The sequence below is a fragment of the Suillus fuscotomentosus genome, assembly GCF_016647785.1.
Source record: "Suillus fuscotomentosus strain FC203 chromosome Unknown F5891scaffold_73, whole genome shotgun sequence".
Lineage (NCBI taxonomy): Eukaryota > Fungi > Basidiomycota > Agaricomycetes > Boletales > Suillaceae > Suillus > Suillus fuscotomentosus.
The window spans coordinates 21,358-49,154 of record NW_024539585.1 but is presented as its reverse complement, the minus strand read 5'-3'; the positions used below and the strand labels follow the sequence as shown (position 1 = coordinate 49,154).

The following is a 27,797-nucleotide window of genomic DNA, read 5'->3' as shown; positions in this document are numbered from 1 at the left end:
TCATACCATAGCCCTTACAGCACAACATCTTGTCGCATCGTTGTATTTTCTCCGCATTACCTAGATGTACCTGTGTGATAAGTAACATTCATTCGATCTGGTATTATGTAGCGGATACATAGGGATCAAGGGCACTAGCTTAGGAGAAAAAACGTGACAGTCCAAACACGTAGAATGGCGGTGGACTGATGAGGTGCTGGCGGAGGAATAGAATAACTTGCAAGTGTCACGTTCACTATAAATGCACAGGGCTGTGTACACCACATCAATATCCAGTAACAAACCAGTTCGCATAAAACATCCAAAACACCAGACATAACTGTAGTACATCGGATTAGAAATGAGACCTGGTGGCTACCCACCATGATCTGAAATACGACATTTGTTTCGCGATCCAGGGACTCATGTGGGATACATGGATACTATTAGTAGCTAGTACCGGCCACGTCGACAGGATAAATATGGCAGCCCAAATTGGAGAGACGATCGAGATGGTGACAACGTCGGAAGTGCAGTAAATCACGGTGGATAACGCTGCAGCAAAGAATGCCATTCTATCAAAGAGTAAGTCACCGTCTCATTTGTGCAACCAAAAACGTACCCCCAGATCAGAAGAGCATACGGCAGGCTAAGCATGAGTGCAAGGCTCTCGAGGCCGAGCACAGATTGCGACATTTCTAACATGAACGAGGCCTAGTGGTGGGCGTAAAAAATGCAAGTCAAACGAACAACAAACAGGAAAACGCACCACGCTTTCAGCGGAATCCCGCCGGCTGTCATTGACTTGTCCAGCCAGGACCAGTGAGATCACTAACGAGCCCAAGGCGCAGAGGGTAGACATATACAATACAAGGATTGCAGGCACTTGATTCTGGACAGGTGGAACCGCCAAAAAACTGATATCAACGGCAAGCATCACCGTAGACTGAAATAGACGTCGAATGCATTGACGACAGGAAGCAAAAGTACAACTCACGAATATCGTGTATCCATTCCATTCATTATTGAGCCTGTTGATGAAGTTTTTCCAACGCCGTTGAACAATGGTGTAATCGACCCATATCTTGTGAAGGGCCTTGCTTTGAGCATCAGGGGATCCAAACAAAATCACATTCATGACGCGAAAAAGGACGCTTTTCGGGTGGGGAACGGAATCGCCGTATAACGACTGGTCTACGTCAAGTCGGGCGCCCGGCTGTCCACAGAAATTCGCAAACTTGTCGCTGCCTGATTAAGTAGTTAGCGGACGGCTTGCGCTCGCAACTAACCTGAACTCACAGAAATCTCCCATAAACCGAGCTGAAGTCATCAACAAAGGTATCAGAAGCCATCAACATAGTTTCCGTTCTTAGACCTACCGACGATCCACACAGAATGCTCATGTTCCTTGTCAACACTGCCTGAACAGATAATTAACGATAACCTCTCATATCAGGAAGCGATTCACTCATGAGAGGATCCATAAGGTCTAGCATGCTTGAAACCTGGTCCGGAGTAAAAGTTGCTAGGGATTTTTCAGAAGTAATATTGTCTGTCACAAATCATGCCAGCACGTCGCAGGTGATTTTTAGTGTTTACCCACCTGCCTGGGTAAACATAACGATTTCCTTAAGTCTCACGAGGACATATTGCGGAAGGAAGCGTTTATTTGGAAATAATTCGATGTGTAACCTGTCGAAATGATGATAATAGGTAAGAAGGGCTATTAAAAAATATCAGCACATTTACTTTGGTCAGGTAAGGGAACATGCATACTTCTGAGACCATACGGACCAGTACTGCGATTCTAGTGCATATTCTGGGAGTAACACCATGGGAGAAGCTCGGGTGAGCATTGGACGGAATAAACTCACTGATGTGGCTTTTGCGTTTGACTCCTCGAACATTATCCAGAAGATCTCCAGATTTGTAGGGTTCCGGCCAGAAAATGACATGTCTGTCGTGATCGACAAAGTAGTACCCCCATTTCTCTTCCCCATCCACTTCCATATGCTCCAAAGTGAGTTCGACGGACGCATGAAAGGTGTGTGCCTTGCGGGCTTCTTTGTACGCCTCTTTAACAACCTCACCCATTGTACCCATTGTGACCGCAGATCCAGGGTCTCGAACATCAACATCGGTGAAAACTCGCTGGATGGAGATATGAATAAAGTCATGTAAGAGCTGCCACAGACGTACATCATATGAGTGATAGAAAAACAAAGCGCCTTCTGGGTGCGTGAGCGGTTCCCATCCCGACACCGGAACGAGCTCCCTGACGGCCCCTTTTAATTTCATCGAGTGCGGTGCCACCAGCATGCTTACTCTGAATAGTCCAAAGGACCTTTTTGAATCTCAAAATCTTCATTTTGATCTTGACTGTTAATATGATTTATAACGGCGTTGAGATGATAATGCGCTCAACAGATATATTTCGCATACAATTGATTCCTCTCATATCGCCTTATCTGTCCAGGTATGATGGGAGTAAAAGTGAACTGCCCGGGCGCCGCGGCATGGGGCAGCATGGTGGCAGCGACGGTGGTGTGAAAACTGGGCTCAGGCATCGCGATATAGCTTGGTGTTGATGGCACAGAAGGGATCGGGAGAGACTGGGTGTTGGAAGCTAGAGGATTCAACCCTTCACTTCGTGGTGCTTTGAGCAGCGGCACGGCGAGAGTCTCCTGAGTCTTATTCTCTTGGTCGGTCGGATGAGAGCTGAACGCTAAATCTGGTCCTCGAAAGGTTCTCTTTTTTCGGCTAACAAAGATCTGGCAGTGTCGGATTAGTCGCAGAAGGAAAGCGAGGAGGCTCGTATATGAGCGAAATATGGTATTCCTGACAGAGAGCCTCAACCAGGCGATGAACATGCGCATGTGATATCCTCCAGGCATATTGACGATCATCGAGGACGGGATTCCTGTACAAAGCACTTTGTCTGCGATACATGATAGCTTCCAGTGGCCAAGTCTCACGGACATCAAGTTACTTACTTAAGCTTCCCTCAATGTCCGGCCGCCGACCGCCCTATGAATGTCGTTCATCGATCGTGTGTACGCCCACACAGAACGAGTCTTCAAATTCAATGATGTCTCATTTGTTGATGATCCAAATCCCTGTTGTTTGCTCGTTTTACTTAATCAAGCCCCCACTACGAAAGACCACTCGTGCTACTCCACGTGCAGTAGAACATAATGCTAGGACATGGAGAAGTGGTGAATATGTGCAGCAAATAGTGTTTGGACATACACACATTGTTTGTATTGTATGATCGAGAACACGTAGGTCGATGAGAGTGATGAATCGCAGTTACCGCTCATGGTCAGGTACTCAAGCGGTGTATACATATAAACCAATGAGGGTTGGGCGCTTCGACGACAGACACAGTCTACTTATGATTTGTGGCAGAGGCTTTCTTCCCAAGGCGGCGATTGGCTGCAGAGCCAGGGTGAGCGAGATTGGCTACAGACGCTTGATGGTCAAGCATATCAGTCGACTTGTGTAGAACGTCTCAGCATTGACTTTTTCGCCCCTCCGACTTTTCGATCCAAAGATTTCGCCTCATGGAATTCCATTTTGCCGAAAATCCCACCTTCTGTGATCGATGATGATGTCGCTAAGCTCACTGCTCAAGCCGCTGTCAGTCTGACCATCGCATCTGTAGCCCTTACAACGATATCACAAATCACTCGGCACTGTTCGATCAATCCACGGAGATCACCCTCGTTATTCAGGGTATTCTATATAGAAATATCAGAGTGCCATGTAGCCTAAAATCGTCCAATAATAACTTACTTTTGCGATGCAAGATGTTCGAACCTGTAGAAGAATGCTTTGCAAGAGGACACTAGGCATGACAGCCTTTGCAGTATTGATCACCGCTATCGTCCCACTCAGCAGTGCCATGCGTTGACCATTATCGACGTCCTTGAGAGCAGATGAGTCTTTCATTGAAAGTCCGATGATGCCCATCTTCATTGATAAAACTTGGGAACAGGAAGGTCAAACTGGGTTGATCCGGGAGCCTATGAATACCAGCTGAGGGGAGCACAATTATTGTTAACGGTCATGATCTTATGCAGATCACACAGCATCGCCATTGGCCTGATACTAGTAGGATAGTATCGATACATCAGACCTAGGCTTGAGTGGATCAGTCAGTGACAATCACACTGGATTTGGAGATTGCTATGGAGGCATGCATGTATTGCGCGTGATCAACACACCGCCACAGTTGCAAGCAACCTCGTTTCGGTCGATTGGACCTTGACATGATGTGACATCCGAAACAAGATAGGAACCGGTCGGATGCTTGTCATATGCTGAAGTGGCATACAGCTAGTAACTCTGAAAAAGCAGTTCAAACCTGGATTCAAACTTTTGCGGGCGGAATTTTTACTTACTAGGAGGATTAGTGGGGTTGATGTCGCAGCTGCAGATTCCGTGTGTACAGTGAAGTGCATACCTACACTTAGTATTCGACCCCATGTGACGTGTTTCCATACAGAGGCACGTATTCCTCAATCTGTCACATCAGTAGTCGAGCGCCATATACTCAGATCAAAGAATACCTCACCAGGCACTAGGGGATTCCAAATATAGATGTCAAATTCATAAAAGGGTTCAACATGGTATACAAGACAAATCGATAGAATGAACACACTGTCCACGGTTACTACTAGGAGAACCTTTGCAACAAATGATGCACACGAAAATTCGGCGTGCAGCGTCCAGTCGGTATATATAGCAAGATCATCAAGTTTCCATCCATCCGTAAAAGTCATGAATCCTAGTTGCGGCGGAAGCGCGAAAGGAACCCGCCCTTGGGGCCATTCAGCTGGTATGCGTTATTAGTAGCACCTGCCATTCTGTCACGACGACGGCCGAAGCACACAGTGCATCCAGCCAAGAGAAGCAGGATCAGGGCTACGAATGTGAGCCAAAAACCTGTGGTAGTGTTGAGACCAGTAGTGAGCTGAGGAAAAGAAAAAACCAACCAGGCCCAGTGATGGTTGTCTCGCTTATATTTAGCGTACCCAATTCTTGCTTGACATAGGCAAAAAGAGCGATATTGATGGCAAATGCGACGAGAGTAATCAGGGCCGCGAGGAATGAGACTAGAGAAGCCACCAAGGTAATTGTGATGTGCTGGGAAAAGGATAGAAGAAGTGCAATAAATGCAACACAGCAGGCTAAGGGAGAGGCGAAGTCAGATTGCAGCTGTTTTGGGTACGGAGTACAACTGACCAACGGGGAGAGTAGCGAGGCCACGTGTCCACGAAGGACCTATAGTAACTTCAGTATTCTGTGAGTTGGTGACAGTGAGCGAGTATCCATGGCCTGTCATTCAATAAGCATAGAATTGTAGCGATATCAATAAATAGGTTTACCAGTGTTGAAACATGTGCGGCCCGCAGACAGGTCAACACAATAACCCCTGAAGGTAGTTTAGTTGTGCCATCTCGTATAGTATTGTATGATATTTACCAAATACCGAGCTAGACGATACGGTGAGGAACCATGAGTTCGGGCACCTCAAGTCAACTAAACTGCTACTCACTCTAAGTTGGGTGAATGCTTCGTTGTTGTTGCTTGAAACCTGTCCGCTGGAATGGACGCGAGTAATGTCCATGGCCTGAAAACTTGGGAGAGAGATTGAGACGATGAAAAGGAGGAACCAGGCAGAAAAGAGGAAGAAGACGCCTGGAATACAGTATGTTCTCGACATCTTCGCCAGTTTGATTGGTATTGCTTGTTTGTCGTCTTTCAAGGACTATGAACGAACGACGTCAGAGACGAAGATTAAGTGGGGGTGGGGGCAAGGTTAACTTTTATGCCAATTGCGGCGGAGGGAGGAGTGTGTGCGCCCTACAGCACTGCCACGATGCCACCTTTTGGTAACGTCATTCCGGGTTGTCGGTAATAGGTATCCACCCTCGGAAGTTTTCTGCAGATCGTCGATAATCAGCGAGCGTGAATAAGGTTATGATGGCGCTTTGTCTGCTGACTAGACACAGCCACTGAGTCCACAACACGGGCATACTTGATCAATATGGTGTATATATCGCATCTTCACCCATTGACCGTACGCGTGTCTTGAGCAGCCTCAGGTCTGATCTCGGCGTCCTACATCGAGTCTCCAGACCACCCTAGTCACGAGTCTAGTCATCGATGACGTATATGTTCAAACTCGGACTCAGGTACTATCAGGGCGAGGCGGCGAGACCTAGTTCCGACGGTCTTTCCAGGGAATCAAGATAGAAGGCTTGTATTCTTTTAGCCGTTCCTTTTTTATCTTCTATTTACGTTTCAAACCTCTAGTACTGATTTATTTCAGTTCAGACTGACTGGGACTCTGTTGTCGCACGATGGCTGTTCCTACTGCGTTTATATCCAACAAAATCATAGCTCCCTGGTAACACAATCATGGTTTCTCCGATTCCAGCTGGCAATGCTCAGCCACACATGGAGACAAGCACACGTACCCCTCTGAATCATTTCAACGCACTCACAACTGCATGCATCCTTCTCGAACACATACAAACTCTCGAGCGACTCCGTGACGAGACACAACACCGCGTGGAAGCTAAAAGACAGAGGCTGCACTTTCTCGAGGCGTTCACTCCGAATCGGAGGCTTCGAGATGCTTTATCGGAGTCCATCGTCATACAGCAACACATGCGCGACACCCCCACCCCCACACGCAGCAGTCATTTCCCGTCACCTCGCCTTCGCGGGCTATACGACGTTCATGGTCCCGGATGCATCAACCAGGACTCTCTACAAACCACAGCTGACTTCTCCCCGCTGAGTCTCGTCGGTCTTTCGATCTACGGGAGCGATCATGAAGTAGTTTTCGAACATGACGACGATGAAGCTTTGTTATGTACATCTGCCGATGAAGCTGTCGAGGATTATGCGGAAAGCAGAGATGGCTCCAAAGAATACTCTGATCAGCTCAACTTCCTCACCTCTCCTTTCCAGCTTGTTCCTTCCTCGTCCGGGATTACCCTCAAAGCCCAAGGTTGCCCACCAGTACCCGATTCCACTAACAATTTACTGATTATGTTGGCTAGAACCTGATCGGGTTTCTCCACCAAGGCAAGCATCGCACAGGTACCGATCTATCGCTCACGGAAAGAAGTCTCTATCTGGAGTGAAGGGCCAAGGGCTCATACGCCGTGGATCTTCTAAACGCACCAGCGCCGGACAATCCAGGGCAAAGAGGGCTTTACGCAGGATTTTACACCATAAGAAATCAGGCGTGGACGCCATCAAATTTCAGATGTAGGTATTCTGTCATGACTTGAATGTTTCTTCATAAGTTCTCCTGCGTATCTTTGGCGTATCGTAGTGCTTGTCTGCATCCAAATATCATGTTCGACTTTATGACAAATAAGTCTCTTGCAGATTAGGCAACTTTCGACGAAACCGTACATCTGATGCTCGCCGTTTGGTTGGCAGAACTTAGTCGTACGGGTATCAAGGTTGTGCGGCTCACATACCCTGTTATCACTCGGCGCTTGTTCTGTTCCCTCAACACATAGATAGGTCGTGTTTGCATGGGCCAGCGTTTGAAAACCGGATGAATATTCAAGATAGTACTTGGCGTAGACTCACGAGAATTAAATAGGAAATAGAAGAAGGGACAATTTAATCCTGTGATACGCCTTTAGAACATCTTGAGGCGAGCGTGAAGATGTGTAATCGATGTCCCAAAGATGCCCAAGCAGTGGGGAAGCGCACTTTCAAGCTTCAAGCGCCAGATAACCGAAGTGGCCCGCCGGTTGAGGAATTGTCGATGAAATCTCAAGAGGTATTCGAGGTAAGTGAAGATGGGCCTGTTTATGATCGGAGTCACAATTGCGCTCAAGGGACCAGTGTCAGTGCTTCGAGAATGCCACCTGCGCCGGGAGAAACCTTGCTTGACCTAAATAATTGTTAAGTTAGTGTTCTGACCTGGGACTCCGGGAGACTGATCAGAGTCCGACGAGGCTGTTCAAAGTTCAAAGGACAGAACATCACGTGATCTCGATCATGTTCTTCAGCCGGAAATTGCCGATACATCTTGTGTTTCAAGGAGGTTGCAAGAACTTCGATTGACCTCGAAGGGCACTTGTCCGTTTTGCCATTGGCGGTTGTTCAAACGCAGTACAGAACGACAAATCGGATTTCATTTTGTTCCCCTTACCGCTTCTGTTTACTTATAGAGCTCAACAAACAACAGGGTTCCCACTTCTTGCGATGCGCGAAGCTGCTATTCTAGAATGGCAAGCTCGGAGTCCGCTCATCATGATAGTGTTCATGGTAGCTGCGACAACTTGAATATGTCACCTCTTGCGGCAGTGCATGACTATCGATTGACGATATTCTGATACCACAGTGACGTACCACTAGACTATTGTCTTCATCATGATTGACCGTACTGATTCCTTCAAGGCAGTGTCACGGTTGCTGCGGTCCGTTCCAGAACCATCATGGTTCGAAGCTAACCGGTCCATTTTGTCTGTGTTGATTCTCGATATCAGTACCAGACCGCGGCAGGCCGAGTGCAGGATCTCTAACAATCTCATGTATGACTCCTACAATCGTATCAGGCAGAGCGTCGGATAAGCGGCCATTGTGGGGTATCTCACGCGCCCAAACATCGTAATGACTTGCGGGACCTTTCCCTTTTGTCTGTCGAGCTCCACGGACCACACGTAAACAGAAGCCGTGCCGTGAAGGGAACAAAATGAAATCTGGTCTATGAAAGTATCAGTAAGTACTTGCATCAAACTCATAATGCTGGCTTTGAATTATGCATCTTCTACTAGTATCTAGGATAATCATAAAAGTCATCTCAATTGCAAAACCCTGGCAATCCCCAACCTCCATACCTTATCAATAATACTAATCCCTTCCCCCTCATGAAGTCAGACTCCTTGCCTCCGGGTCGCACAATGAATTCTGATACCCACATGCGAATGGGACATCCTAGTGAGTCTCTGTCCTCTACACCGTCATTGACTGACACCCTAGATTTCAGTTGTCTCTTCATTGATTATCTTCTGCAGTATCATCGTGGTATGTGCACGTTCTATTTCAACAACAGCGAGATAATGACCCCCTGTGGTAGCTTTCAATCTCAGCCTGGCTCACATCATGTTTTACTGTCGACGACAACTACTTCAGTCTAGCTGAACGAGACCGCACTCGTTTTCTATTGTTTACTTCAGGATGGACGATCGTATTCTCCGTTCTCTACATGCTTTTCTTCTTTTATCTTCCAGGAAGTGTTTTGGGTAGTGTGGGATCTCATATCGTCTTGTACGAAGACTCTCTTTGACATGGATGGTCGGACATGCTGACAAACTCGTTGCAGCCTGTTTTTAACATTTATCTTCTGGACCTCGGGTGCTACAAGTATAACTACAGTTCTCGGTGCAGAACTGAATAACAAGTTCGTAACATTTTCTTGCTATTCACCACTCACCTCTCATCTTCTTAGTACCCAGAGAAATATCATATATCTTGATCAACTCAACGCGCTACAAGGCTTTGCTTGGGTCACTGAGTACGTGTCACTGATACATGTCTATGGCTTCCTTGTTCATATTCTCACTAGGGCTCTTGTAACTTTCGCATTAGTAGCTGTGCTCATCCGTGGCATCATCGCAACCCGTCCAGGTTCAGACCATCACGACAATTTTGACGATCGTGACAATATCATAGTACGATTGAGCAAAGTGCCGATTCGGAGCCTGCCGGAGAGTCATCCCCCGCACTACTAGTATGCGTGCAACTGAGCGAGAGTCGAGACGCCTTTGATTTTGTCGTTCTATTCGAAATTCGACATGACCCTCCGGGCGTCCATGCATCACTTCTATGTTCAATTTATCTTTCTTTCTATCCATATTTGTTTCTTGTCACTTCCTTGCCACCCCAAATCCAGCGGATATTGCTGTTACATGTCTTTGCACGTCGCATTTACTTCGTAATGACTGCTTGCCTGAGCACACACTGCCATACACTTATACTTTTGAATTGCATGACCGAGCTATGCTGTATGCCTGCCAGGATGTACCCGCTTATGTAATGTAGATCGACATTTGAAAATATTGTCGAAAGCATTATCGACATCAATTCATCATGGCCATGCAATGTATACATTGTAGTGATTGTGGAGTACAGTCGTCTCGCGCAATGCTCTGCACCTTTTGCCAAGTTCTGCTTACGGAGTCAGCCAACTGCCTTGTTTTATCAGGTTTTGCCTTGGCGAATGGCCAGGAACATAGGATGGCAGTGCGCTACTAATAGTGATTCGCCAATCTTGTTCCAACCACACGTAAGTTAAGTACTCACTATACATAATAGATGGCTGAAGCGCTGATGGCATTAAGCTTGTGGCTAGTGCTGGGTTTGAATTTTGCACCAATAAAAAAAATCCTAAGCTTACTGTTGGTAAATTTTCTTATGAACTAGTAGTAGGCATGCCACTTGTCGTCCATCCCTCAAGTCGCTGTGACGTTTGCCTTGATCCCTATTCGACCTCCTCAGATCTTGCTACTTCTCCGCATACAATTGAGTGTGGTCACATCTTCTGTTTCGGGTACGTCTGATTTTCTACCAGCTTGCGCCCAGCAATAATATCTATTTCTCATCTCATATCCTCTTCAATCTCAGGTGCCTTCACTCCTTAAACACAAATACATGTCCTCTCTGTCGCGAACCGTTCGATCTAGATGGTGTCAAGAGACTACATATCGGAAATCCACTCGAACAAGATAATGCTGAACGAGACAATGCCGAACAGGGTGTTGTTCCCAATCGTGCTGATTTTCTTCTTCGTCGGATATCTCTAGTCTCAGGCGAAGGTGTCCCCGAAGTCGATGCCGATGAAGTAGTCTCCGAAGTACAGGAATGGCTACAGTCTCAACCGGGTGACCCAAATTCTGTGAGTCTCTTTTCATTCTGCAGGCGCATCACAAACGCGATGTATACCTATGCTTGCTGTCAGTACCTGACCCAATTCTCATCAAATTTCTCATATGCGGCATTTTTAGCATATACCACTTCGAGCCGCCTTAGACTCCCTCCAGCGATATAAAGTTCTTCAACGTGAGAGCGAGCGTGATAAAGCAGAATGTCGTCATCTTCGCGACCAGCTTCGCAACAGCACACTGACCACAGACCATGGCTCCAGAACATCTCGTGCTGTGGAAGACAATCTCCTTGCTAAGATCGAGGAAATAGAGACTGAACGTGCCCTGTGAGCTGCTCCTCATAAGCAATGAATATTTTCTAAATGATTTCTCCGCAGAGAGGTGATCATTTGGTTCAACAGCGTTTATGTTGAACTTAACTTGAATACACATAGATGTCGCAATTGCGATCTCAGTTGCAAAACCTCCACAATCCTCGACCTCAATACCTCGTGATAAATACTAATCCCTGCCCCTCTCAGCTGAATTCCTTACCTCACACAATGGCTTTAGATACCCACAGGCGAATGGGACATCTGCACCATCATTGGCGGACACCCTGGATTTTAGTTGTCTCTTCGTTAATTATTTTCTGCAGTATCATCGTGGTATGTGCCCGTTCTATTTTCAACATTAGTGATATAATGACCTCCTGTGGAAATCCTGTGGTAGCTGTCAATCTCAGCCTGGCTCACATCGCGTTTTACTGCCTACCACAACTACTTCAGTCTAGCTGAACGAGACCGCACTCGTTTTCTATTGTTCACTTCAGCATGGACGATCGTATTCTCCAGTCTCTACATGATTTTCTCCTCTTGTCTTCCGGGCAGTGTTTTGGGTAGCGTGTACGTAGACTTCCTTTGGCATGGACGGTCGGACTTGCTGATGAATTTATTGTAGCCTGTTTTTAACATGGCTCTTCTGGACCGCCGGCGCCACAAGTATGACTACAGCTCTCAGTGGAGCGCTGGATCGCAAGTTGGTGTCATCTTCTTACTACTTACCGCTCACCTCCTATCTTCTTAGGACCCAGGGCAATTTCGTATATCTTGTTCAACTTAACGCGCTAGAAGGCTTTGCTTGGGTCACTGAGTATGTATCTTTGATATATAACCATGGCTTCCTTGTTCATATTCCCGCTAGGGCTCTTGTAACTTTCGTATTACTAGCTGCGCTCATCCGTAGCATTCTCACGGCTCGCCGTCATGGAATGCGTAGACCACTAGCTGCTTAAGCGGGCTGTTATCCTCCACTTCTTTTTCCTCGATCTACGTCATGCATTGTCATTATATTGCAGTTGTGATGACAATGCATGACTAGCATTGCACACAGCTGATATATAGTGCCCTCCATTCTCGCGTTGTCCAATAGCTTCGCCTAGTTACCAGGTAGTGTTGTGTACGAGCAATATAAGTTATGTTTTTGTGGCAAGCTTTTCGATGCAGTTACTACACTGCTCACACCGCATCTCCACACAACGCCTGAATTCGAGGAATCGGTGAATGCAAATACCGTACATATAACATCCCAGACTGAGTCAAATAGTCAAGCTTCGTGTCGGTTCCGTGTTATCACTAAGTAATACGATCAAAGTATGTCTTATATGGTGTTCGTGTCACCAGTCTAAGTCGTCGTGTCATCAGACAGGAATAGAATCATAGATATGAAGTAAGACTAGTAGTAGATGGTCAATTACCTAGTGAAGTCATGTGATTGCGTATTTCTTTTTGTCAATTGACCCCTATATAAAATTTCACTTCTCTCACCGTAACCGTTATCATCATGCTTGGGCTCGTCATAAAGACGGATACTCTCCTCAGACCTCTCAAAAAAACTCTGCCGTTAGAAAGTCCTAACTTACTCTGCTCAAACATCTCAAAATTCGTGCCATCGTTGCTCTCGCCGCTGAAACTCGCAAAACTCAGCCATGTGTTGAGACCCCTTGTCTTCATCCTCTTTCGCCTATGCTGCTTCATCATGCTGTTCCGGCCAGTACTCAATCATATCATATTGCACAAGCTCGGCCAAGTATTTAAATGGGCGCTGTTCTTCAATTCGCCCCAATATCTCATGGCCCTGTTCAAAATCCTCATGCTGGCGCTCGTGACCGCTGTCATGTACAATCCCGGTGCTACAGTAAAATCTATCGCTTTTATATACGCTGCTTCAATTGTTATTATGCGACTGACTCTGCGTCTTCTTTTTCGTGCAGGTTTGTTGACGTTCAAATTCATCGTCCTGCTTGCACGAATCGCTTGGCACATTTGTCTACGGAGATTGGAATATATATGGCGCAAGTTGAATCATATTAGACGTCCCTGGATGACTGGCGTGTCCTTGGTAGAATGTACCCCGTGTGTGGATGTATAGAGTGTACACAAACGATTTATTCGCTTTCCACGTTTTAGATGGTTCGAGGATTCGCCGCCTATGGGGATATAAAGCTGCCAGCCGGCCAAGGTTGGACACACAATCATCCGACGTTTGCACCTATGTATTCCGACGCAGTCAATCATGAGGGCTTTGACAGAACGAAACGATAGAATCAGACACACGGTAACATCTATGATGCCATCCTGCCCGATACCCAAGGGTGATATGCGATGACCACATACAGATAAGCACTCAATTCATCACGCAGCACAAGGTCGCCGAAAGAGTGAGATGAGTTCCCAACCGAAACTACATCCACGCCACCTCGCATCCAAATTCTTGGATCAAGATATGAATTGATTCTAAAGGACGAGCAGAAGCGTCAAAACCTGGTCACATGTGAAAGAAGGGAGGGCTTAGTATCTACCTTGTAAGCAAATACGATGCACCGTAGGCCAGCAGGGGAAAGGTGAATACTAGTGTTTCAGAGAAGTCGCAAAAACGGTCCGATGATAATGACCTAATGAGTGCCGTAGGTTGTTTGATCAGAGCAGGTATACAGAGCCAGTCGCGCTATGGGAGCCAAGAGGTCGCTGAGAAACACCACATCTGCTTCAGCTCAACTTTCGTTGACGCTTGAGACTTTCCTAGGCAGTGAAGTACTGCAACGAGCCTGTGGAAAGCACCCCGAGCCAGCTATGGTGGGAGACAGCATGATCATCCAATGGGCTAAAAATATATTTGACACTACGGTTGACGCCCCTTATTCGGAGCGTCTGCAAATTTGCTAGCGCTGAGCAGGCCATACCTTCCAGACCCTCCTCAGCCTAAGTTCTTGCCGGTTATGGATGGTTCGGAAGATTCTGGGCGACGGCGATATCCTTTCTGAAGTTTGAAATGGTTTGGACTCTTGAACCTGCATACCTGCTAGTTTTCCTAGTGCAACATCGACAGCGCCTGGCAAGGTGGCTATCAGTATGAACCTTGCTTTACCCGCAGATACCAGCAGAGGTCGATCTCAACCATTTTAAATATCCGGTCTTTGATGGAATTGACACCGCAAGTCCGAACATCACATACCCAAGCTCCTCGCTCTCGTCGTTCACGTGCGTCGGCGAACAGTAGTGACGCGCCACCAACAATATGCACGTTGTTTCCTGATTGGAAGCGCAATATAAATCGCATTGCTCAAAGCCTGGCACGTATTCGAACGTTCAACGTTCATCACCTATCCCGTGGCGTTCAATGCGTTTTGCGGTACTGCTGGTGTGCTGGTTCATTTCTACATGAGTTAGAATTTGTCGACCATACCTGAGAAGAGTGCACTTACAGGTGGTGTCTATAGCAGAGGCGGGCGTGCAGAATGAAAAAGGGACAAGATTTAAGATGTCGAAGTCAGAAAGCAAGAGAGCAGTGGAACGAAGTGAAGGCAGCCAGGAATAACGCCATGAGATGGGATTAATGATGAGCTGATAATACGCGCGAACAACAAGCATGCATGAAGGGGGCACCACAATATAGTTATAATATGCCCAGATGATCACCACTCCATTATGAATCACGATACTCCTCCGTGCGCTGGGAACCTTTCCAGTCACCACCGTATGAGTTTTTGCGACGAGGACCTTTCTCCCTCTGGTTGAATCTCCGCTTTTGTCCCTCCGGGTTACTCCTGAGGTCAGAAGCAGCACCGAGACGAGAAGGCCTTGCATATTTGATGACCATCTGCCTACCCGTCAAAGGGTCCTTTGGATCTTTTATAGCCTCGAGCGCCTCTGTAGCAGTCTCGGCATCCTCAAATTCCACAAACCCGCTTCCCTTTGATTCGCCGGTGATTTTGTCCCTCACTAGACCCGAGCCCAGAGTCAGACACATGACAGTTCAATAAGTCAAAGCGCACGCACGTAATCTCACACCCGCAATGGAATGTTGAAAGTTGCTGAATATCTCGCGCAAGTCGTCCTCCACCCCACCAAACGGACGAATGTACAGCGTGTGGTAAGGTTCGCGCACAGGCTCCTTCTGGACTGCAGCATGGTCAAGGTGGATGTCGCGGTTCATGATATATATTGGGTCCTCCTCATCCGCCTTAACGACCTTGCAAGCATCGTCCACATTGGTAAATTGAACGTGTCCAAACCCACGGCTGGTCCCTTCTGGTGTGGTGCCTACAACACATGCCTAGTCAGCACTTCGTAAACACTTCAGTGTAGCACGGAAAACACACCCAAAGATACGCGCACGATCTCCCCGAACTCCGAAAAAGACTGTCGCAGTTCTTCTTCAGTGATAGAGTATGGAAGGTTTCCTATGTAAAGTGTTCCCGAAGGCGGAACGCTTCTCCGAAAGCCCCTTGACTTCGAGTTTTGGTCGCCAAACCGTGACTCTTCATCACGCAGCGCTAACGACGTTGACAATGCCCGCTGCCATTGTAATGGCATCGACACTTTTCCAGAGCTGGCATGGCGTAACAGAGCTAGCGACGAATGTGACGCACGGGCCCCGAGAGATACAGAGAACATCCTTGACTGAGCTAAAAGGGCTTTGGAGAACATGACAGAGAATGTAGTACAACGAATTTTCTTGTACTGAGCTCAAATTTGGCTCAAATAGAAAATAACTTGGTCACTTTGTCACGCGACGCGCACCGTTACACGTGACAGTGAGCCGGCTATAATTTTTTTCAGATGTTTTGCTTATAATGTCAAGCTTGTGTATTAGTCATTATGTTATTGAGAAAACAAATGCGACAGCCATATCGACAGGAAACAAAGAACAGAACTAGTAACTACTATGTGCACAAGATGGTCCCCCTATTGCACCAATGTCCTAGATCATAGTGTATGTACAAAGCGCGCTCTTATAGACGCTTCAACGCTTTCTTACGTTTCTCTGTCCCGGAGCTGGCTGAGGCTGCGGATCGCTTGACGGCTTTAGTTGTGGCAGCAGCAGCTGGGCCCGCAACATTGGAATTTGCAGTCCCAAGCGGAAATAAGCGCTCCTTGCCGTCTTTGCTAGACACAGTACTCGCAGAGAGTGATGAGGGCAATGTGTTCGCTTGTGATGATTGGAGAGGTTGCGACGGTGGCGTAGGAGAGGATTTACGAGGCGATGATGCAGATGTTGGGACAGGTAGCGTGATATGTGGTGGCGGCGGCACCACAGCTGGTGTTGGAATCGAAACCGGTATCGATGTCGTGGATGATTCTCCCTCTTCCTCAGTGGATGGCGTCTGAAATTCGGGAGGTCGTATGCGAGGAGTGGCATGAACACTTGTTATAAGCTTCGCGCGGGAACAGTACGCGTCGTAGTCCTCTAAGAGGAGCTTCCCTGCTTCCTCGTCGAGGGCACTCTCGGGATTTGGATAAATAAGGAGGCATTTGATTGTCACGAGAATGTGACCGATGCCATATGACGGTTGCCAGTCCTTCTTCAACGTGTTCACACAAATCTCTCCCGCGGAAGAGACGTTTGGGTGGAAAATCTTGGTTGCAAACCAGCCTATGCCGATGGTATTTGATAAATGTAATCAGACAACTAATAATGACGCGTACATTTGGGGGGTGCAGTGGGGAATTCGTGTGTAAATTGGAACCGCACCCTGAAATACCCGCCTGCGTACGGTGTTTGCTCTGTGGTATAAGATGACTTGATTTATGGACGCGTATTTCAGTATGCAATAACTCACCTGGTCCCTCGACGATTCCTGTGAGGTCGAGCATATTCTCCTCACTCGTGACGACGCGAATGCCCTCCGGAGGATTGTTCTTCAACTCGGTGATCTCGCGCATCAAACGGCGCATGGCCGTGGGTGTTAGGGACTGTAAACCAATAGAATAAACATTACAGCTGCATCAAGCAGCACGTTCAACATACGCACCATGGCAAAGTAATAAGGTATTGTTGAATAGAATTCAGATGAAATGTGGCTGACCTGAGAGAATGGTTCGAAAAGAAGGAGCAGTGATGACAAATTCGTACTCCGACCCTAACCCTAGTCTAGGGAGAAGAATTGTTGCCGCAAGTACTATGTGTGAGTTCGCTTTCAGGGAAAACCTCCTTTGCAATGGGAAACTCCCGAAAAGTCACCTTGCTTGCAAGGTCAGATGCCAAACCGATGATTCTGCGGATCGTCCACCGTTACAAATTATGGCATTTTCCTCATTCTCTGTTCACAGTTCTCACTCAGTTGTCTATGACGACCTGCCCTACAAACAAAGCATCGCCGGCGACGGCACCTAGTTTCAAACTCGCATTGAAAACAAGGGAATTCCGCTTTCGTTTGAGGTGACTGTGCAGTGCGTTCCTTATTACTAATCGTACAACTCAGTGGACTGGCACGAGCAAGACTACTAGGCACGATCGAGATAAATTCAAACATTTACATTGCTCGGACAGTATGAACATTTAACTATACTGATTGACTCCGAACTAGGTGGTGCACCATCAACCATGATATGATGCGAAAACAGAGACATGACTCACTATCCCCATGTGCCGCTCGAGCTGCCGGCTCAATTTCCAATCGACTACGAAGGCTGGCAGGTGTATCACTGGCACTGGGTGGGTCATTGTGGTTGAGTTCTGGTTGTACAACGGCCTGCTCATACTCACGATATTATAGGAACAAAAGTAGGAAGGACAACAATCGGTGTTCCAATTGCAAGGATCATACTGCTTCGAACATGCACTGACCAAGATAGATGCTGTCAAAGCAACAACAACAGCGGGGAGGGATAAACGCATTTTCTGTACGAGATGATATGGAATCTTCTGAGGGGGCTCTCGGATGATATCACTGAGGATGGGGGAATACTATAGGACAACGGCCAGTTTTTATATCATGCATATATTACCAACGGGCATGATTCTGATCATTTTGGTATAATTGTGTTTGCTGTCAGATAGCACAAATTTCGGCAGAACCTGCAGGAGCGTGTTCCATTGGTCGCGCGCGCGCACGGCCATCGAATCATAACCTGCCTGAAGGCATCAACGATTCTCTTCTTTGTAACCACAGAACGCTCGCTTGAACTACGATTTCTCGTCCCGATCTCTCACTAGCACTCGTGGCTTCATCATCTGAACCTGGAAGTGTGCCATGTGTGAGAGGTACAGACTATGCATTTTCAATGTAGGCTCGGGACCAGCCATGTAGTGCTACATGGTTACCGTCGACTATCAATCACACGTAAACTTTCGTTCGCGCACTGCATAGAGTGCTATACCATATCTTTCTCGCTTGGCGCTACAGCACTAAATTGAAATTGAATCCTCCAAATGATACCATTTGCTCCGTATTATCCTCCACCACCACTGCAGCATGATGCTCTGCTGTCGAAATCTTTAGCATGGACAGCGGACCCTCGTAGCCTCGGCAAGGAGGGCAACTATCTCCTTGCTGAAAATACTCCGTGTCATAATGGTGACGGTCAACGACCTCCTGCTACAAACCATCTCAGAGACTCAGAAAAGCTTAGCATGGCCACTTGGAGGGATGGATTTTTCCGTAGTGCACTAGCACAAATTCTGAATGTGTTAGAAGCCGATGCCTTCTTGTAAGCAAAGATACGAGAGCCTTGGGTTGAAATAACTTCGGATGTTTGGTCAATGGTGCCTTTCGAGACAAGATCAAGGCGCGCGAAAGCTTCGAGTACTCGCTGGAACTGTATCGTTGAAAGCGTGTTTGTAAAGTCCGTTATTCAAAGCAGATACTAGTATGCATAGTACATAGATGCAGCAAACCGGCTATATGCGGCACAAACGCCAAATTTCGAATTCCGTGCTTCGTTTCTCCGAGATCGACCAGTCTGACACTACGTCAAAATTCTCCACTCTCACTAGGTTGATGGCATTGATCACCCATGCCCAGAGTGCCAAGACCGGCCAGATTTGGGCCAGATTAATCCGATTTCAGTCTAGCACGTGAATGACGATCACGTGACTGCTGTACAGGCGCGCTTAGCAGACGACGAGCTCACGCCCGTTGTGCCTTCGGCACAAATCGAAGGAGCGCTACGCGCTCCTTCAGGGGAGAAAAATGAGTGTTGTTCCTTCGTCACAGGAAGCCAAGGAGGGCTACGCCCTCCTTTGGCTTCCTGGCCTCAGGCTGCATCCTAATAAATTGTGCATTTTGAATGATTTTGAAATATATTTATGAGCAGCTTTTCAAAGAACTCAAAAGTACAATCTATCACACCACATAAAAGTACATAAGATCAGTCAGTGCTATGTTCTTTGAGCAGGATTTTGACCAATGTAAAAAATACCAAATATGTAACAGTATCATTGAATGTATTTGTTTTCCCATTTTCCCCTGCCTCCCATCTAGGGATCAGCAGGGGTATGGGAAACTTGAGGGTAGGGGTAGGGGTTTGGATCTGAAGACCCCTGTACCCCTGGAAATATATCCCCAAATTGATTACCATAGGAGTGATGGATAAGTATAAAATTTTGAAGTTGTACATTTGCCTTCAAATGGTAATATATGTGATTGGAAAAAGTGTTACCATGGGGTATACCCATGCTAATCCCTACTCCCTGCTCCCTGCTCCCTGCTCCCTGCTCCCTGCTCCCTGCTCCCTGCTCCCTGCTCCCTGCTCCCTGCTCCCTGCTCCCTGCTCCCTGCTCCCTGCTCCCTACTGCCTACTCCCTTCTCCCATCTCCCGTCTCCCTACTCCCGTCTCCCGTCTCCCTACTCCCGTCTCCCTACTCCCGTCTCCCTACTCCCGTCTCCCTACTCCCTACTCCCGTCTCCCGTCTCCCGTCTCCCGTCTCCCGTCTCCCGTCTCCCGTCTCCCGTCTCCCGTCTCCCGTCTCCCGTCTCCCGTCTCCCGTCTCCCGTCTCCCGTCTCCCGTCTCCCGTCTCCCGTCTCCCGTCTCCCGTCTCCCGTCTCCCATCTCCCGTCTCCCTTCTCCTGTCTCCCGTCTCCTGTCTCCTGTCTCCCGTCTCCCATCTCCCATCTCCCATCTTCCCAATCTCTCTGTTTCCCATCTCCCGACCTCCTGATCTCTCTGTTTCTGTCACGAGTTCCAAATACAAACCATTATTCGTTCCTAAACTCTAAGTCCTTTAAGCGCCCAGTCACAGCGCCTGTTCCTAAGAATGTGTTTACTGTTGAAGAAGTTCCTATTATTGCGTCTATTGTAGAATTACCAGAGTCACGTGACCTATCGGACAATGCCGAAGATATTGATGTCATGCCTCGCGACACTCTTGGAATGTTCCAGAGTCTTACTGCGGCTGCGGCACATGTTATGACATCATAGTTATATATAGAATCGTACGATACCTTTAATTATTCTGATTGGTTAGTTAGTTCATACTCAGTTTCAGTCTCAGTTTCAATATGTGTATATAGGTAGCTCGTCGTAGTCAGTAGTTCTTTAGTTCAAACCTCTTGTATCTCCAAGTGAGCAATACCAAGACGTACCTGCTGCCTACTTCCTCTGCGTGATTATTCTTTGTTTGAGTCCTAGTCTCTGCCCAGCGTTAATTCGTTATTGGGTTGTGACATTAGGTTTGAACTATAGGAGACTCCGACTCCCGCGTTACACTCTCGCACCTCTTTCTCTTTCGCCTGGTCGTGTTGGTAATCACCACACCATCAACCGAAACAGAACCGTTATACTTTTGCCCGGCTTAACCGCCGCGATCCTTTGTTTCATCCCTTTGCTCATTTGAGCACAATTTTCATACCTATCATCTTTCGTAGTTAGTAGTCCTATACCAGGCCCTGTCTTACCGCAGCCGCCAGTATACGGAGGTGTTCACGACATTAGGCGTGTCACTGCAACTTTGAGTGCTGGCCCAAAACCCTGCCTGCTCAACGTTACTATAGTTTCATTTTACCTATCCTTTCTTCATACGCACGTAGGCATTCATTTCGAGTCAATAGCGGAACTGTCTAGACGACAAACCGTGCTTTCGACCTACGAGGATTTAGCGACATACCCTAGTGAGACTCGCACTTGTAAGCTTCGGCTGGAAGAGTGATAACTTGTCCTAGGCTTGTACCCTCAGAACGGAGATTGCATTGTCCCTAGTTTTTCCCACTCGATCGAGTATAGTTACGTACCATTTTTAGTTAGTATTAGGGAAGCATCGGTTGGGTTGATAAAAGAACCCTTCGATCCTGAAGTACGTGGTAGATCCGATCAGATATCGGGGACCGCTTCAGTTTTCCATTACATAAACTTTCATCTTTTCACCATCATTCCCTTTCGGAAGAGCCCTTACGAGCAGCTCTTCAACAGACATCAGTGAATCGGGTTCCAGAACACAACTGGCACTATGTCTGAATTACCAAACTCTCCCACGCAGCCTGCACAGACGGTGATACTACCATCTAGTCCACAAGAAATTGTTGACTACATTCACATGTCACTTGCAAACCAAGCGGACAGCTTCAGGGTCAGAATAGCGGAACTAGAAGCCAAAAACTTAGCTCTAGAAGAAGCAAACAGACTCCTGGGCGTACGTCTAGAAATGCAAGAAGACGAGACCGTGAAAATACAGTCTCAACAACCATCATTCGGCTCTGCAGGAGCTAGCCTATTATCATCGAATTCCTCCCCATCCATCAAATATTCCAAGCCCCAAGACTTCACTGGAGAAAAAGACTCCATAGAACTCATGGTCTGGATATCCCAAGTAGCGCTATACACGGCGCAATGGCCCAACATCCAAGAAGGCCAAAGAATTGGAGTAATGCTCTCCTTCATGAAAGGCACTGCAGCCAAATGGGCGCAACCTTACATTAACAAACTTGGAAAGACCGGAGATGAGAAGTTGACCGTGGAAAAATTCCTGGAAGACTTAGAAGCCATGTGGGGGCAAGAGGATCGCGAAGGAAAAGCGATTAGGGAACTAGAATCCCTTAGACAAGGAGCTTCCTCGGTTCCAGAGTACGCAGCCGCTTTTAGACAAAAGGCTGCACACACCTCCTTTTCCGACTACGACCAAAGGCAGAAGTTCAGAATGGGACTTCAAGACCGCGTCAAGATACAGCTTGCTCATGTCCGTTACGAGGACAAAAACACCATGAAGAAACTGGTGGAACATGCGATCCAAATCGGACGCAACTTCGAAGAGCTAGACGCGGACAAGAAGAAGACGACCTGGTGGACCCCTAAACAAGGCCCCAGGACCCCTGAATACAAACCTGGTCCGAGCAGGGAAAGCGACGCTATGGACGTCGACGCCAACAAGCAGCGAGGTGCTCCAAAACCTCAAGGAAGGACTGGATCCTTCAAATGCTACCGCTGTGGAGGCGAAGGCCATATGGCTAGAAACTGCAAAGACGCAGTCGCACCAAAGGTGCAGGTGAAGGCTACTACAGTGCCAAAAGAAGAAGACCCTATCCCGAGTTGGTTCAAAGCCTGGGTCAGCTCCAAGGAAGGCAAGGGTTTTTAGAGGGGTCGAAGTCAAAGTCTGCGAACTTAGACCCGAACAATCGTTTCTCCATCCTATCTACGTTCTCGGATGTATCAGAAGTATATATTAGATCCAAATCTGAACATTTTTACATTCCGATCACGTTGAAGGGAAAGAACCGACAAGCAGATGTGAAAGCACTGGTAGATTGCGGTGCATCAACATTATTTATTAGCGAGAAGTTTGTGAAAAAGAACGAAGTCCGGTGTCATAAATTATTAAGGCCCATTCCGGTTAAAAATATTGATGGCTCGTTAAATGCCGCTGGATCGATGACTCATTACGCAGATCTAGGTCTAAAAATTGGTGACCATGTTGAAGACCAAGCAGCCTTCATGGTTACGGACCTAGGAAGCGATGATGTTATTATTGGCATAGATTGGCTAAGATATCACAACCCAGAAATAGATTGGAACGCTGGACGTTTTGCACTTTCTCGTTGCCCGGTTAAATGTATTACTAAAAAAGAACAAAGACAAAAAAATAAAGAAAAAAGAAAAGAACAAAAAAAGATAGAAGAAGTGCCAGACCTGATTCCCACAGAAGAGGATGACGAAGAAGACATGGCGATGAAGAGGGCGACAGTTGAGGAAATAGAAGACGAAGAGTATCCTGGAGAATGGATCAAGTATAAAGCCTCGGTTGCCACGGAGCAGAAGGTTGCAGAAGAAGCAACGAAGGTGAAGAAATCGGTCGAAGAGATGGTTCCCGATTGGCTTCACGAGTACCTGGGAGTTTTCTCAGAAGAAGAATCTAAGCGCTTCCCTGAAAGAAAGAAATGGGATCATGCGATAGATCTTAAAGATGATGGTGATCTTCCGCCGAATGCGAAACCCTATCCCTTATCACCCAAGGAGATGGACACTTTGAAAGATTGGTTAAAAGCCGAGACTGCACTGGGACGTATAAGAAATTCACAATCTCCAGTGGCAGCACCTTTCTTCTTTGTGGCCAAAAAAGATGGCAAGTTAAGACCGGTGATGGACTATAGAAAGCTCAATGAGAAGACGGTTAAAAATGCATACCCGCTACCGAGATCTCAAGATTTGATTGATGCTTTAACCGGCGCCACGATGTACTCCAAGATGGATGTAAGATGGGGGTACAATAATATTCGCATGAAAGAAGGAGATGAGTGGAAGGCGGCCTTCAAAACGCCGTTTGGTCACCATGAACCAACCGTGATGTACTTCGGTTTAACAAACTCCCCTGCCACGTTTCAAACTATGATGAACGAGATATTCAGAGATTTAATTGATGGAAAGACCGTAGTTGTCTATATCGATGATATCCTCGTGTTCACGAATGGCAATAGGGAGCAACACCGAAAAGTTGTACGAGAGGTACTAAAACGACTAAAAGAGAACGATCTGTATCTGAAGCCTGAAAAGTGTAGCTTCGAACAGACAGAAGTCGAGTTCCTCGGGTTGATAGTGGAGAAGGGTGGTGTTCGAATGGACCCTGTGAAAGTAGAAGGAGTAATGAAATGGCCTGTACCCAAATGCGTCAAAGATATTCAAGCATTTATGGGCTTTGCCAACTTCTACAGAAGATTTATCTTCGGGTTTTCGGACATTGCCAGACCAATGAATGATTTATTGCGGAAGGATGTCAAATGGGACTGGACGGAGAAACAGCAAGATGCTTTTGATGAACTGAAGTCAAGGTTTACATCAGCTCCGATCCTAGTAATGCCTGACGTTGAGAAGAAAATGAAAATAGAAACCGATGCTTCTGATTATGCAACTGGAGCGGTTCTATCTCAACTGATGGAAGATGACCTGTGGCACCCCGTGGCGTATTACTCTAAGTCAATGAACGATGCAGAAAGAAATTATGACATCCATGACAAAGAGTTACTCGCAATCATTCGAGCGTTGGAGGAGTGGAGGCACTATGTGCAGGGAAAACCTCACCATGTGGAGATCTGGACGGATCATAAAAATCTCGAGTACTTTATGACGAGCCAAAAGTTGACAAGAAGGCAAGCCAGATGGAGTCTGTTCCTGGCGGAGTATGAATTTACGCTCCAACATAAGCCTGGTGTAGTCAATGATAAGGCCGATAAGCTTTCTCGGAGAGAAGACCACAGAGGGGGGATAGAAAACGACAATTCTGATCGTATTTTGTTAAAACCGGAGTTTTTTACTGTAAAAGCTGCTAAAAGAGGTCAAGTTCTAGTGCAAGGAGAAAAACAATTGCTGAGAAAGATAAGGCAATGCACAGAACGAGAGCCCGAAGTCGCTAAAGCGCTACAAACGCTAAAAGCAGCACCGGTACAATTACGTAGAGGAGTCGAAGAATGGAATGTGGAGGATGGATTGGTGTTATTCCGAGGACTGGTTTACGTCCCCAACGATAAAGAGATCCGCCGAGAGATATTGGAGCTGTTTCACGACTCTCCACCGGCTGGACATCCTGGACGTGCCAAAACCTTAGAATTGATTTCCAGAAATTATTGGTGGCCTTCAATGATGAAGTATGTCCACGATTACGTAGATGGCTGTGATAGATGCAGAGCAACGAAGATTCACCCAACGCAACCACATGGTCCGCTTAAACCAAATGAAATACCAGCGGGACCTTGGCAATCAATCACTTGTGATTTGATAGTAGATTTGCCTAAAAGCGAAGGGTTCGATTCTATTTTTGTTGTCGTTGATCGATACACGAAACAAACACACATCATGCCTACGAAAAAGGAAGTTGACGCTCGAGGAATCGCGAAACTTTTCCTAGATAACGTATGGAAACACCATGGAACTCCGAAACAGGTGATATCGGACAGAGGAACACAATTCGTCTCCAAATTTATGGGACAAGTGTCGAAACGCCTAGGCATAAAATGGAACATGTCAACGGCTTATCATCCTCAGACAGACGGACAAACAGAGAGAATCAACCAAGAAGTAGAGCAATATCTGAGAATGTTCACGTCTTACCGCCAAAATGATTGGGTAGACTGGCTTCCGATAGCAGAATTCGCTCACAATAACTCTGTCACTGTAACAGGTCATAGTCCATTCAAAGTACTCTACGGATACGATCCAGAGTTTACTTTTTCACCAATTTCCAATTCTAAAGTACCTGCAGCTGATGAACGAGTGGATGTAATGAAAGAGGCGAAGGAAGACGCAGAAAGCATGCTGCGAATGGCGAATGAGCGGATGAAGAGATTCTACGATAGAGGAGTAAAAGACGCACCACAATTCAAGAAAGGAGATCTGGTCTGGCTCAATGCCAAAAATATCCGTCAGAAAAGACCAAATAAGAAACTCTCCGATCGACGACTTGGTCCGTTTGAAGTGCTAGAGAAGACGGGTGATGTAAATTACCGCCTGAACCTTCCAGCAAAATATCAGATTCATCCGGTATTCCACGTAGAATTACTCACTCCGCATTCCCCCTCGACCTTAATCCAAAGACTTCCACATCATCGTCCGCCGCCAGAGATCTTATCAGAAGGCAATTCCGAATGGATAGTACGAAAAGTCCTAGACTCGAGACTGCACAGATCAAAACTCCAATACCTAGTAGAGTGGGAAGGATATCCGATAGAAGAAGCGACATGGGAACCTGAGGAAAACCTTGAGAATGCACGGTTGAAAGTTCAAGAATTTCACCGGCAAAATCCGAAGGCATTAAATCCCCGCAAAATTAACAAATCGGTGTTCGAAACCCAGGAGTTTTTGGAATGGCGCAAGAAATTTATTCGTCCTAGTTTCATTCGCGATGACGCTCATCCTAGAGAGGGGGTAATGTCACGAGTTCCAAATACAAACCATTATTCGTTCCTAAACTCTAAGTCCTTTAAGCGCCCAGTCACAGCGCCTGTTCCTAAGAATGTGTTTACTGTTGAAGAAGTTCCTATTATTGCGTCTATTGTAGAATTACCAGAGTCACGTGACCTATCGGACAATGCCGAAGATATTGATGTCATGCCTCGCGACACTCTTGGAATGTTCCAGAGTCTTACTGCGGCTGCGGCACATGTTATGACATCATAGTTATATATAGAATCGTACGATACCTTTAATTATTCTGATTGGTTAGTTAGTTCATACTCAGTTTCAGTCTCAGTTTCAATATGTGTATATAGGTAGCTCGTCGTAGTCAGTAGTTCTTTAGTTCAAACCTCTTGTATCTCCAAGTGAGCAATACCAAGACGTACCTGCTGCCTACTTCCTCTGCGTGATTATTCTTTGTTTGAGTCCTAGTCTCTGCCCAGCGTTAATTCGTTATTGGGTTGTGACAGTTTCCCATCTCCCGACCTCCTGATCTCTCTGTTTCCCATCTCCCATCCTCCCGATCTCCCTGTTTCCCTGTTTCCCATTTTCCCATCCTCCCCATCTTCTGTTCTCCTATCTCCTCCCATTCTCCCTGTTTCCCATTCCCAATTTTCCTGTCTCCTCACTATCTCCTGTTCTCCAGTTGTCAAGTCTCTACTTTCTCTATTTTTTATTTATTTTTTCACAACCTTTTCTCATTCATTTCCTGTCACCACATATATTTGTTGTCCCCCTGTCTGCAAAATTATATCATGTTGTTCCATTTTCAATTTTATTATTTACTGTATGCATGTAACATAAACAATTACATTACAATAAGGAAAATACTTGTATTGCGTAGTGCGCTGCTCTAATGGGCAAGTGAGTCGGCGCTCGAAAGCCACGCGAGAAAACCACGCGAGATTTCCAAAAACAGGTTTAAGCGAGGTAAGCGAAATACGCGAAATACGCGAAAGCCACGCGAGCGCGCGAACGTTTCCGAAAACCGTCGTACTTTACTTCTTAGATTCTCTAGCTTGTACTTCACTCCACTTTTCTCAATATGATCATACCTAGAGGCTACATTCGGACGTTTATCTCATGGTTGAGGCTCGTCATCAGGACCATCGCATTTCGGCCATACACAAGTATCCTCTCTGTCCTCCGGCGGGTGTTTCGACACTGTCAATCCATCATGGACGGAAAAGAGAGAATCTTTCGAGAATCAGGGCTGGCGTGGAGTTCTCAACCGGCCGCCGTCAATCAAGAGAAATCTAC

At 46.7% G+C, this 27,797-nt stretch overlaps 9 protein-coding genes across 9 annotated transcripts; 4 read left to right on the top strand and 5 right to left on the bottom strand.

The window, feature by feature from the left end:
- Positions 1–114: 114 nt before the first annotated feature.
- Positions 115–3,025, bottom strand: F5891DRAFT_699865 (uncharacterized protein). The gene is made up of 14 exons (XM_041372852.1): positions 2,973–3,025; positions 2,422–2,917; positions 2,305–2,358; positions 2,179–2,254; positions 1,854–2,130; positions 1,774–1,798; positions 1,583–1,671; positions 1,448–1,531; positions 1,359–1,400; positions 1,279–1,299; positions 977–1,227; positions 749–925; positions 602–693; positions 115–554 (listed from the first exon to the last, which is right to left on the bottom strand). Exons 2-14 carry the CDS (start codon positions 2,883–2,885, stop codon positions 335–337), a joined length of 1,872 nt encoding a protein of 623 aa, XP_041220491.1. The 5' UTR covers positions 2,886–2,917; positions 2,973–3,025; the 3' UTR covers positions 115–334.
- Positions 3,026–4,562: 1,537 nt separating this feature from the next.
- On the bottom strand, positions 4,563–5,953 carry F5891DRAFT_1115488 (pali-domain-containing protein). The gene is made up of 6 exons (XM_041363782.1): positions 5,540–5,953; positions 5,467–5,477; positions 5,370–5,416; positions 5,227–5,319; positions 4,977–5,171; positions 4,563–4,926 (listed from the first exon to the last, which is right to left on the bottom strand). The coding sequence occupies exons 1-6, from the start codon at positions 5,705–5,707 to the stop codon at positions 4,769–4,771; spliced, it is 672 nt and encodes a 223-aa protein (XP_041220490.1). The 5' UTR covers positions 5,708–5,953; the 3' UTR covers positions 4,563–4,768.
- A 99-nt stretch (positions 5,954–6,052) lies between these two features.
- Positions 6,053–7,358, top strand: F5891DRAFT_1060431 (uncharacterized protein). The gene is made up of 3 exons (XM_041362871.1): positions 6,053–6,243; positions 6,301–7,003; positions 7,056–7,358. Exons 2-3 carry the CDS (start codon positions 6,406–6,408, stop codon positions 7,268–7,270), a joined length of 813 nt encoding a protein of 270 aa, XP_041220489.1. The 5' UTR covers positions 6,053–6,243; positions 6,301–6,405; the 3' UTR covers positions 7,271–7,358.
- Positions 7,359–8,456: 1,098 nt separating this feature from the next.
- F5891DRAFT_1060425 (uncharacterized protein) lies at positions 8,457–10,108 on the top strand. The gene is made up of 7 exons (XM_041362870.1): positions 8,457–8,739; positions 8,796–8,958; positions 9,008–9,045; positions 9,098–9,288; positions 9,344–9,421; positions 9,470–9,535; positions 9,587–10,108. The coding sequence occupies exons 2-7, from the start codon at positions 8,889–8,891 to the stop codon at positions 9,750–9,752; spliced, it is 609 nt and encodes a 202-aa protein (XP_041220488.1). The 5' UTR covers positions 8,457–8,739; positions 8,796–8,888; the 3' UTR covers positions 9,753–10,108.
- A 343-nt stretch (positions 10,109–10,451) lies between these two features.
- On the top strand, positions 10,452–11,068 carry F5891DRAFT_960772 (uncharacterized protein; the record flags this gene model as incomplete). Its single annotated transcript, XM_041375769.1, has 2 exons — positions 10,452–10,570; positions 10,645–11,068. The coding sequence occupies 2 exons, from the start codon at positions 10,452–10,454 to the stop codon at positions 11,066–11,068; spliced, it is 543 nt and encodes a 180-aa protein (XP_041220487.1).
- Positions 11,069–11,211: 143 nt separating this feature from the next.
- F5891DRAFT_1060422 (uncharacterized protein) lies at positions 11,212–12,374 on the top strand. Its single transcript, XM_041362869.1, has 6 exons — positions 11,212–11,230; positions 11,282–11,551; positions 11,616–11,788; positions 11,844–11,921; positions 11,970–12,035; positions 12,087–12,374. Exons 2-6 carry the CDS (start codon positions 11,339–11,341, stop codon positions 12,175–12,177), a joined length of 621 nt encoding a protein of 206 aa, XP_041220486.1. The 5' UTR covers positions 11,212–11,230; positions 11,282–11,338; the 3' UTR covers positions 12,178–12,374.
- A 2,493-nt stretch (positions 12,375–14,867) lies between these two features.
- On the bottom strand, positions 14,868–15,871 carry F5891DRAFT_984624 (uncharacterized protein; the record flags this gene model as incomplete). Its single annotated transcript, XM_041377481.1, has 3 exons — positions 14,868–15,163; positions 15,221–15,484; positions 15,544–15,871. The coding sequence occupies 3 exons, from the start codon at positions 15,869–15,871 to the stop codon at positions 14,868–14,870; spliced, it is 888 nt and encodes a 295-aa protein (XP_041220485.1).
- Positions 15,872–16,015: 144 nt separating this feature from the next.
- On the bottom strand, positions 16,016–17,303 carry F5891DRAFT_1060415 (ubiquitin-conjugating enzyme/RWD-like protein). Its single transcript, XM_041362868.1, has 4 exons — positions 17,197–17,303; positions 17,005–17,137; positions 16,871–16,948; positions 16,016–16,817 (listed from the first exon to the last, which is right to left on the bottom strand). The coding sequence occupies exons 1-4, from the start codon at positions 17,197–17,199 to the stop codon at positions 16,177–16,179; spliced, it is 855 nt and encodes a 284-aa protein (XP_041220484.1). The 5' UTR covers positions 17,200–17,303; the 3' UTR covers positions 16,016–16,176.
- A 381-nt stretch (positions 17,304–17,684) lies between these two features.
- On the bottom strand, positions 17,685–18,275 carry F5891DRAFT_699729 (uncharacterized protein). Its single transcript, XM_041372851.1, has one exon. It carries the CDS (start codon positions 18,060–18,062, stop codon positions 17,763–17,765), a length of 300 nt encoding a protein of 99 aa, XP_041220483.1. The 5' UTR covers positions 18,063–18,275; the 3' UTR covers positions 17,685–17,762.
- Positions 18,276–27,797: the final 9,522 nt, after the last annotated feature.